The 11,956-nt window shown below is 39.7% G+C and overlaps 1 protein-coding gene across 2 annotated transcripts in view; it reads right to left on the bottom strand.

Moving 5' to 3' along the window:
- The window catches only part of Ptpn2 (protein tyrosine phosphatase non-receptor type 2), a 64,187-nt gene that overhangs the window by 1,179 nt on the left and 51,052 nt on the right, over positions 1-11,956 (bottom strand). Inside the window, exons 7-9 of one of the 2 annotated variants that reach the window (XM_028774276.1) lie at positions 11,299-11,451; positions 9,452-9,615; positions 6,124-6,225 (exon numbers count right to left, since the gene is read on the bottom strand). In XM_028774276.1, coding sequence (XP_028630109.1) covers positions 6,124-6,225; positions 9,452-9,615; positions 11,299-11,451 — 419 coding nt within the window. Of the gene's footprint in view, positions 1-4,646; positions 6,226-9,451; positions 9,616-11,298; positions 11,452-11,956 lie in introns of those variants that run through there. The other variant, XM_028774275.1, reaches the window with a different exon arrangement.

Genomic DNA, 11,956 nt, shown 5'->3' with positions numbered 1-11,956 from the left:
CCCCCCCCCCCCCCCACACAGAGGCTACCTATGTGAATGCCTGTTACTTGTTACCTACTATATCACCACATGTATAAACAGGAAATAAACCAGATCTTCACCACTTAGGCGTCCTCCCCAATCACAAGAATGAAGGTTCTTCCTGTCTACTGGCTTGTTCCTCAGAAGGCAGACAGCTCTACCAAGCCCCTGTGGTGGTCTACAAAGTCCTGTTTGATTTTCCAACACTGATTCTCCATAGTGTTGTCAGTAGGAAACCATACTCTTTAGATATCAATGGGTCACAGAACCTGGAACCAAATGGTTGGATCTGACTACAGCAGAATGTGGAACATAACAGAAAGGATTGAATTAGGGCTTTGGCACAGAAACTTTCTGGTATGCCACTGCCAGTGAAACATTTTAAAAGGGTGTTCCCCCTCCACTTAACAAACTTATTTGGATTTTTCGTAGGTTGTCTACTATTTCCCCACTTAAACATCTGGTTTAAGTAAATACTTAAGTACAGAACAGTGGAGCAGCATAAGGAGAGCAGCCTGAGCCCTGGAGGTACTGAAACCACAGCCTGGAGTTTGCATCTCAGCTTTATCTGCTTAGGCTGTGTGAGGATGTGTGAGTTACTCCTCCACTCAAGTTCCTTATCTGAAAATAAGGCTGGCATTATCTAAAGTGTCAAGAAGCCGAAATTCAGATTAAGTATTTAAAATGGCTGGCAAAACTGCAGATATTCACACACACACACACACACACACACACACACACACACACACAGAGTTATCCTTTCCTAGTGTTTGTTAAATACACATTTACCAAGAATAATACATTTGCCATTTAACAGACATGCTGTGGTTTTTGAAACTCATTACTTTTTTATAAATAGTATTTAGGGGTAGCAAAATATGAGGAAATCAATGGAATAGCTTCTAAGAAATGACTTTATTTGTAAGACTATTAAGATAAATGGGCTTTTTAGATAATTCTATTATATTCACTTGAATGGATCTTCACCATTTTATTTTTAATAAGGCAAAAATAAAATGGGTTAGCAAGCCAAGCAATGAGCTACGTGGGTATCCTGGGGGCTGGCTGTTTCTGTACTGCAGTGGCAAATGCTAGTGTATTCTTCCTTGCCCATAGTAGAGTCAGACTAGATTAAAAGTTTTGCCACAAGACACAATAGCATCTGTCCGAGATTATCCAGGGCTAACCGAGATGAGCCAAGCATGCTTTAAAGGAACTTACCTATGCCTCCTTTCCTGAACTTTCCAAACTCAAAGACTTTTTAAAATAGCCATTTAAAATATCAACAGCATCATGGGTCTGGAAAAAAATCTATGCCTAATGAGTGACTACAAAGAATAGTTCGATGCTTCTTAAAAGTGGTCTCTGTAAAGAAAAAGAAAAAAATTCCCATGCAAGTCTCCTTGCAGCCCCAAACAAAACAGATAAATGTAAAAGGAGATGGCATCCAAGCAGAGCCTACGGGCAACGACGAACCTATGGGCGACGACAGGCTCATCTCACTGCTCAGAATCAACTGTGAACTCTACAACCAAGCAGAGCTTCAAAATCAGAACTCAGAGGTAGATGGCCCAGGCTCTTTAAATAGTAAATGTCAGCTTCCACAAGGCCCCTTACGCAGGTCAATCTTCCCACTCAAGCACTGCTCACACTGGCTGATGGCACTGTGCTGGGATAGTGTGCTGGGACTGTGCCAGGGAAAAAAACCCCAACCTGTGAAGAACAATGGGTCTTCCCAACAGCCACAGCTAAGAGAAAGCACTAATGCAGAAGGCTTGAAGCTGTTTAGGGACCAGGAAGGAAGACCGCTGGCCATGTGGCAAGTCCTCTGACTGGGGACTGTATAGAACAGCAATGAATGAGGGCACAGCCTGAGATTCTCCTTCCATATTGAGGGGACAATTATAGACAGCCGTGATTCCAGGTGTGGTGCTATAAAGTCTGTACTGCTGCTGCATGGTAAAAACCAAAGACCAGTGTGAGAAAGAACTGTGGCATCTGACTCAAGCGAGTGAGTTCAAGGAAAGGGTGAACACAGGCCTCCTCAGGAGCAAACCACTGCCAATAACCAAGGCCTGTGTTTCAAGTAATAAGATGACAAGTGTAATGAGAAAAAAAAATCATTTCTATCTAAAAAAAAAAAAAAAGTACTATACAAGATTCTTTGACAAAGCCATATAAAGGAGTATCAAAAATAAGAGACTTTGTTAGGGTTGGCATATAAATAAAATGTACATTTCTGTTGGTATTTTGTTCCATGCTGTGAACAGATGTATCAAGTTCAGCCAGATGAGGCCCTAAGGAGCTCTTAGTTCCTAACAGAGAACAGAACACACAAATATATATGCTATTCATCAGGACCCAGAGATGGCCCTACTAGGAGGTAAAGGCCTAAAATCTTATCTGAACATTTAAAGAAACAGGCTACACATCTAGGAGCATCTGGTTTAAGATTACGGTTTTAAAATAGTCTCTTTAAGATTTATATTTGAAAACTGTGTGCACAGTTTGTGCCTATGGTGTTAGCTGCTCAACAGGCTGAGGTAGGAAAATCATTTGAGCTGAGGAGTTTAAGGTCAGGCTTGGGCAATGGCAAGATACTATCTCAGCACACATACAGAAAAAATAAATACACAAACCTACCCAAAACAACCACCACAAATAAAGATTTGTATCTGTAAGTAAAAAATTAAGGCAATGTAGATCTTTAATCAGCAATGTCTTGGCAGGCATATCTGGAAATATAAATTTGTTAAGTGAATTGTGTACAATGGCCAAAAAAAGTACTTTTACTACCATCGGGTTCCAGTCTCTCTGCAGAATCTAGCCAGAGATATTTTTAAGGGAATCAGCTGCAGCCTTTCTGTGCCTGGCAGAAAATGGTAGCCAGCACCCTGGGAACTGGTGCTAAAAGCAAAGAAGGAAATGAAATGAAAACCAGAAGGCTGTTCCATGTCATAACTTAAAACGTGGGACGTATTTTTGAAGTCATACCATCAACTTTAGATTAAGACAGAGAAACAAGCCAAGCACATAGAAGACAAGCTCAGGAGTTAGGACTCTTTCCTCTGATGCATCTGCAGAGCACGGCTGTTTGAACAAACATTGATTAATACATGTCTTCACATCTTTTCATGTTCACTGTTTGATACACATGGTAACACATAATGGAATGGATAAAAATAGAGAAGAACCATGGAAAACTTGACAAATGTGTAGTTTCTGCTGAACCTGAAAAATGGTACTTATGCATAAATTTAAAAAGAAGTGTACTTTTACACTCTAGGTTTGAGCATGGATAGAAATCAGGAGGCTGAGAGAACACAGTACCTGGTGAACCTTGGGAAGGAACACATAACCACAGGCGTGACCACTGACCATGGCATTTCAGCCAGGTGGAAAGAAATAGGAATTAAGGATTCTTTTCAGTAAATAATAAGCCCCTTTAAAAAGCCTGTTTCTTTTCCCAATTTAAAAAAAAAAAAAGGAATTTGATCCAAGTCAAACTATTATTCCTAAATCAGTTAAAATAAGTAGATACCAAGACTGATGCACACTGTGTTTCAGGATATAACCACAGAAACTGCTAGCATCCCTTCTCTGCCCAGAACCCTTCTTACCAACACATCTCATCCAGAGTCAGGATGATGCCCATGGACACTGTCACCAAATGCCATGTACATTTAGTAAGCAGCACAACAATGTTACTTTAAGTGTCTACTGTTAAAACTTATCCTTAAAAATGTGCTCAGGGGAGAAAGACAGGCCCTGGTGAGGAGCACTGGGGATCCTCTATGGCAAACAAAATCTCAGAAGCATCAAGCATACACCAAGACACAGAAAGAGTGGTGCTTAATGCTATCTCTAGAAGGCACATCCTCCAAGGAAGGACTGGTCCCAGCCTTATCAGTATTTTCTTGTAGGAAGTTGTTTAAGCCGAGGCTACCTAAAGCTGAATTGCTTTCTTTCAAGACAGGATCTCAATGTATACTCCTGGCTGGCTGGGAATTTGTTATATGGACCAGGCTAGCCTAGAACTCACAGGGACCTGCTGGTCTTGGCCTCCTCAGTGTTGGGATTAAAGGAATGTGCCACCTTATCTGGCTTCAACTGGAATTTTTAATAAAGTCTAGTAGGATAACATACTACATTTTGGAAAAACAAGCCAATAAGTATTAGAAAGCTCAAAACCAATAGCCATCTAATTCTAAAGCATACTTTTAAACATAGAAGGAAACATCCTTCTTACCTGCTCTCCATTTCAAAGTTATAGGACATAGCTATACTGAATTAGGACACAGATATACATTATATAATCTTATTTAGTATGTAGGACCACCTATATCTTGCTTTCAGACTTTTAGTAAGATTAACACATTCGAGACTGCTTTTCAAGGCCAATCACAATTTCTAGCTATAAGTATGGTGTTCAAACTGTATTAAAATTAACTGTCTCATTTAAAGCAATTAAGATTTACAATGCACTTTTACATGATATATAAAGAGATGAAGCAGCGATATGTCCTAGTGGTTTGGAACCTTTCCACCAAGCAGGGTTTGAAATCACCAAAACCCTATTAGTGGTTATGCTTTAAAAATACTCATTACAAAGGTAAGGGACAAAGTAAGTTTGTACACCATCGTACTATTTATTGAACTTAGAAATTAAAATTTTTTACTTCAAAATTTCAGTCTAGTGAACTGAAATCAAAAGTATAAAACACTGGTTCCTTTTACTTGCTAACCATAATTTATCCCATTTGGGTAATTACATTAACATTTTTACAAAAAAAATTAACAGTATAATCATGCATGGGCTTTACTTTACAGAAATCAATTTAAAAAAAACAAAACAAAACAAAAAAACCATTTCAGTTTCTGAGACAGTGTTTCTTGCAGTCCTGGCTGGCCCCAAAACTCTAGGGCCAGCTATTTAGTTGAATCTGGCCTTGAACTTGTGATCCTTCTGCCTCTATCTCCCAAGAGCTAAGAGTACAGGTTTGTGACATTAAATATGGCTAAGAACCGATTTCTTATTCTTGGTGCTTTCTGATCTCTCCTCCACCACCTCTATTTTTTCTTTTATCTGTAAAGATAGGAACTTGCTGTGTAGTTTTGGCTGGCTTCAAACTATTGAGCCTCTTGTTTTAGCTTCCTGAGCACTGGGTGTGCTACCACATCCTGCAGAAACCAATTTTCTGTTTGTTTTCAACTAAGTTTTGACCAACTGTCACTTAACTATCCCAGAAAAAACAATTTCCTTCAATGACATGTTTAGAAAATTTTTGTTTTTCTTTTTTAAATAAGATAAAGCATAAAATAGAAATGAAATAAAAATGTGTAGTAGAAATAGCTTGCTCATAGTTCAACTGCCTCTATCAAACTTCTGTTTAGGAAAGGGAAAATGTATTCAGTATACAATTGAGTCAACATACAATTTATTTTTCTATGGTAACAGACTTTCAAATTGAACCTTTAAAAAGTACATTTAACTACAAAAGTAAGATTAAATAGATACTTATAAAATATATTTACCCTAAAATGGTTACGCATATAAAGTTGTAATGCCCATTTCAACAGTACATTACATATTACATACATTTTTAAAGGATATTTTCTTTCCATTAATAATGTAGAAAAAACCCACAATGTTTATTGCTTATATCAAGTGCAGGTTAAAAATCCAGAAGGCCTCCAAAAGCCAATCCTTGTGATAAAGGATGTCTCAATACACTGGTGTGACCACAGCTGTAAGACGTAACAGTTTTCAACAGGCATGCTTGTCTTTCTTTTGAGCCATTGACAGTCTGGGTCTCAGAGGAACCTGCAGTGATGAGTCCTGAGATGTTGGGCTTGTGACTGTAAATATCCCTTATCTGGTTGGTGTCTACTCTAGCGCAATGTTTCTGGAGTATGAGGCATTTGCTAACAAACCCTTGAGATTAACGCACCACTGTCAGCTACTAGTGCAGGAAGGTGCTGGGTCAAACTGTTATTTATAGAACATTTTACTGAAAAAGCAGTGTCCAGCCAACCAAAGCACCAACTAAAATGACTGACACAACCCCCATCTTAGTGAGAATAGGTTGCCAATATAACCACCTTTTTCTTTTTCGTTCAGTTTCATTTAGCCTCTGTTTCATCTGCTGCACCTTCTGAGCCGTCGTAGCCTTTCTATCCTCTCGAATACGTTTCCGTAGAATGCTGTGAATAGACAGAAACAAGTGAGTGCACTGCAGGCCTTAATTACACTGACAGTAGGGCCCTGACCACCAACAAAACCATAGACATTCATTTGTGTACTTTCCATCTTATTCAAATAATGCAGTAACAAAGGGAAAAGCCAAGCTGCCCAACATGGCCAGTAATGCACTCTGACAGTTCAGGTGTCATTTCTGGTGTGCCTATAATAATGCTTAAACAGGACCTGAAGCTAAGCCAGACATGTTTCCTGCGTACGCCTCTTTCCTCTCTGCTGAGAGAGAACAGACTGGAGATTCTCCAACATCTGGTCCTCTTGCATAACAGCATATGAAGATTCAAAGTTCTTTGACAAATACTGTTGACAATTTGGAGATTACCCATACATGCTTCTAGGGTCCATTTTCCAGTCCAACATAGAATTTTGTTTCAATGGAGGTTCTCTGACATCCAAGGTAATAAAAAATGGCCAATGTCAACATGTCAGCCACTTACTCTCTTCCTCTAGAAAAAAAAATCTCACAAAATCCATCTCTTTTCACTCACTGTGTATGTGATGGCAAACACCTGACCAGCTTCAGTACTGGCAATGATTTTTTTAATTCACGGCTTTGAACATTTGGCTTGATAAAAAAAATCTTGACTGGCTCTTCCATGCATACTAGATTACAAGACCTTTTCTAGTCAAACGTTTAACTGGAATCTAACCAAGAACGACGATTAGAGAAATGCACACTATAAGGCATTCTAAAAGATCATCTGTCAAACAAAGGAGGAAAAAGTGGGGATCTGTTCTGACTAAGAACACCAAAGCAACACCTCACTCAGATCCTAGCATGAACCTCGACTAGATCTAGGATTAATGGTTTACTCTGAGGTAAGCCTGGCTATCCCTGAACTTGAGATTCTCCTGCTTCTGCCTCCTGAGCGCATGGGTATAGGTGTACAGCTCTGAGTTTTTTCATTACTCTGCTTGTGTGCATAAGAGGGGGGTGGGTAGAGGGGGAAGGAGGTATAAACCTGTAGAGGTCAGAGGACACTGGGAAGTTGAGTATCTTCCTTCTATGGTAGATTTAGTGATCAAACTTAGGTCATTAGGCTTTTATTTGCTGGGAATCATTTTTTAAAACCAAAAACCAAGGTTTCCAGGCTAGCCTCAAATTCAGTATGTAACCAAGGATGACTCTGAACTTCTGGTCCTGCTTCTGCCTTTCATATCTCGTAATTATACATGTGTACCATCAATGTCCATTTTCTTATGTGGTGCTGGAGATGTAACTCTGGGTTTTAGAGCATGCTAGGTAAGCACTCTACCAACTGAAAAAAAAAAAAATTTTTTTTTATGTGCATTGGTGTTTTGCCTCCATGTATGTCTGTGTGCAGGTGCCAGATCCCATGGATCAGGAGTTACAGACAGTTGTGAGCTGCCATGTGGTTGCTGGGAATTGAACTCAGTCTTTTGGAAGAGCAGCTAACTGCTGAGCCATCCACTAGAGTAATTTAGTAATGATTTGTTAACTGAACTTGATAATACATGAGCTATATGAGGACTGTGTATGCATATCGTGCTAAGTCCTGTAGCATCTCGCTTGTCTTTTTCTTACTATTTTTTACACAAACAGCTGCCGTTGCCTGTGTGAACTCTGTCAAAATGTTTACTTCTGAGTTGGGAAAGATAATTTGCTAAAATTTGCTCTATGAACTGAAAATTCACCACAACTGGTAAGACGATGCATATGCAGAAAGATCTAAAAGGTCATGTGAGGGAGTCAGGCTATGTGCAGAGATTTCCTTTAAGTGGGACTCCAAAAGCTAGACCCTTTTTAAGAACTGAGCCCAGGCCTCATGGATAATGAACATGGGTTCTGCCGTGGAGGTCTACCCACAGTTCCAGGCAAGGGAATTCTGCCTACTTTCATGGGACAGCTCAGAACCTTAATCTTACAAATCTAACATAACACTATCCACAATAAAAAACACAAGAAAGAAAATAAAAGTCATAAGAAAGTGAGGTAAAAAAAGAACTCATTCATGCACTAGGATACTAGCTTCCTAACATATGTTTGAAATGCAGTGGACATACAGTTAATTGTTTTATGTAATTCTGGAGAAAAATACTCCACAATGGAAATTCATTAGGTATTTTTATACAACTCGTTTTCTGTATTATACTATTTATTTTTATCACCTAATTACACTAACTTCTGTATACAAGCAGTATTGAGTTTTTTGGGTTTTTTTAGGTCATGTCTAAACATTAGCTTGTAAATTTATCATTACTGTTTTCAAAATTTTATTTAATGGGGCGGGAGAAATGGATCAGTGGTTAAGAACACTTGTTCTTACAAATGAGCCAGGTCAAATTCCCAGCACTCACTTGGTAGCTCACTGTCTGAATGACCAGTTTAAAGGAATCTGACACCCTCTTCCAGCCTCTGTGGGCACCAGGCACACATGTAGTGCACATGCAGCCAAAACACTCGTAAATGTGAATTAAATAAATCTAAATTTAAAAAACAAAACACCAAAAGCTTGAGGAGGCTTGTCTTAGTCTACTATGACCAAGACAACTCTTACAAAGGCAAACACTTAACTGGGGCTGGCTTACAGTTTCAGAGGTTCAGTCCATTCCCATCACGGTGGGAAGCATGACAGCATGCAGGCAGACATGGTGCTGGAGGAGCTGAGAGCTCTACATCTTGATCCAAAGGCCACCAGAAGACTGTCTTGCTCAGGCAGCCAGGAGCCTACTCTCCTCCACCCTGGGCAGAGCTTGAGCATAGGACCGCAAAGCCCACCCCCACAGTGACACACTTCCTCCACAAGGCCACATCTCCTAATAGTGCCACTTCCCATGGACCAAGCATATTCAAACCACCACAAAGCTAAAGAACACTGGACCCCATAAGAGCTGGAGTTACAATTGGTTGTAAGCCATGTGATTTGGATGCTCGGAATTGAACTCAGGTTCACTCAGGTTCAGTTTACTCCTCTAAAAGAGCAGTAAGTGCTCTTACCCACTGAGCCATCTCTCCAGAGCTGTACTAGCTTTCTTATTGTGATAGAAAACTCTTTGAAGATATTTATGTCATCAATACCACCTACACACTTTGACATAAGTAAGAGGTGCATTAAGTGTATGAACACAGGGTCTGTATTGTTTCAGGCTTCCTGCATGTATTAAATAGCCTCGCCTCGCTTGGTAGGTTAACATATCTATGGCCCATACCTCTCGCTGCTCTCTTCCGCAGTATCTTGCACCTTAGAAAGTCCTGTTAACTTTTCATCCTCTGAACCTATTCTTTTCCCATTGTACTTCTCAGTCAGCGTTCTGTTTTGTGAATGATCACAAATAGGAGATAAATCTTCTTTAGAAAGTTCTTTCCACCGTTTCTAGGTAAAGAACACAAATAATAAGGAATAAAATTTGTTTTCTTTAAATAACAATCTACAGATTATAATTATTCAATATGAGTCAGGGAGCAGACAGGTAAACTTGACATTAACTTTTATCCAGCACTTGCCCACAAACACAAACAGAAACACATATATAAAGATAATCACATAGAACTTATTTATTTAAAAGATGTATTCTATTTTAAAGCAGATATTTATAGATATTCAAGGAGTAGTATATTTAGATTGTTGGTCTCTATTTAGATAAGTCTAATACTATGGTCAGACCAGACAGGAAGGGGATATATTGTTATTTCTGTCTCTTCCTTACACTTTTCCTTAGCTCATCACAAGATACTAGGTTCTGATACTCTTTGAGCTTACTGTCTATAAATATACAATAAAACCACCTGAGAATGTCACCATCAGACATGTAAAGACTACTCCTAGCATCTATGTCTGTTGTAGTGAAAGACCCCTCCAGGGGGTGACCCAGGAAGGACGCGACCTCCAAAGACACTCCAGAGATCTCTTGCTGTAATGACATGGGTCAGGTCTTTATTTATCGAAGCTTCGGGTCGATGTGCCTCACACAGGAGGCAGAGGTCATCGACCCTGAGATCTAACAGCTTAGGGTTTTTATAGATAAAGACTGGGGGGAGGGAGAGGGTTGTGGGTAGTCACATACAATTGGTTGTTAGAGATGTCTGTAATATGTGTAAGCAGATCTCAGGCAGAGGTTTGACAAATCTCACGAGAATAGTCTCTGGTCTCTGTGGCCTTGGGACCCAGTGTGAATGTTTATCTGAGCCAACAGACCATCTGGCTGAATCTAATTTACAAGTTCTTGGGACCTCTGGTGGGAGTTTCTCCAGAGGAGGCTAAGTCAGACACCACAGGAACAGATTCTCAGAACATTCAATTGACCTTTGTTTCCCTGTTCTGCATCCCCTATAACCACCTTGGGTTAGCAAGCTAGCTGACCTGTAATTTTAACTATTTGTATTCCTGTTATATTATTTAACTAACTTAAAAAATACCTTTTCAGTAGGAACTGAAGTTATTCAGATATAAAGAACCTATATATAAAGTAAATAGTCTTTACTCCCACATGAAGGTTTTTAAACTTTTATTTCCATAATTTCTAATTATATGTGGGTGCACTTAGGTATATGCATATGACTGCAAGTGTCATTAGAGGCCAGAGATGCGGGGTCCCCAGGAGCTGACGACATGAGTTCTTGGAACAGACTTGGGTCCTCTGGAAGAGCAGCAAGTGCTTGTGACCTCTGACCACTAAGCCATCTCCCCAGGCCTCTACATTAAGTTTTTACTAAGACAAAAGTACTTTTGTTTTCTGTTGTTTTTTTTTTCCAATAATTAAATGCTTAAATCTCACATGGAAAAATTTTTTTAATTAAATCTTGTTTCCACTCAGGGTAAGTATATATGTATATTATATCTGCATATTACAAATACACAATTTTTTAAAAAAAGTCAGGATCTCACTATATAGGCCAGGCTGGTCTTGATATTGGTGACTAGCTTTCATCTTTTTCTCTTGAACTGTAAAATATTTTAAAATTTCCAGACAGTCAGGTGGGTCTACCAAATTAAGTAAGGAAAGGATAAAGATTTAGATGGAACCTGGTTACCTGACACTAACGGCCGCGAGCTCACCTGTATGTTTGCATCTCCTTTTGTGTACTTTGCTCCTTCTATTATGGCCATGTAGGAGAATCTGAGCTGGTCTGGTGTCTGAATAAGTCCCATTCGATACTTTCTCATATTCAGTAATAATTGTTTCACATTAACATCCTCTCCTTTTTCCATCTGCAAGAAAGGTAAAACCAAGTTGTTTGAGTTGAGAAAAAAAAAAAGCAATATAAGGCCACTACACAGACCTAAGCTGTACACAGGTTCTCTTTTCTTTTCTTTCTTTCTTTTTTTTTCTGAGACAGGGTTTCTCTGTGTAGCCCTAGCTGTCCTGGAACTCACTCTGTAGACCAGGCTGGCCTTGAACTCAGAAATCCGTCTGTCTCTGCCTCCCAAGTGCTGGGATTAAAGGCATGTGCCACCACCACCTGGCGTCACAGGTTCCTTCTTATAAGGATTAATTTGGCATACATACACACAGACACACACAGACACACACCGACACACACACACACAGAGAAGGAGAGGGGGAGGGGAAGGAGGGGGGAGGAGATGGAGAGGGAGAGAAGAGAGGGAGAGAGAGAGAGAGAGGGAAGGAGGGAGGGAGGAGACGGGGGGGAGAGGGAGGGAGAGATAGAGAGAGAGATAGAGAGAGAGATAGAGAGAGAGATAGAGAGAGAGA

Source organism: Grammomys surdaster, unplaced genomic scaffold (assembly GCF_004785775.1).
Source record: "Grammomys surdaster isolate TR1022 unplaced genomic scaffold, NIH_TR_1.0 239, whole genome shotgun sequence".
Taxonomy (NCBI): domain Eukaryota; kingdom Metazoa; phylum Chordata; class Mammalia; order Rodentia; family Muridae; genus Grammomys; species Grammomys surdaster.
This window is presented reverse-complemented; position numbering and strand designations above follow the sequence as displayed.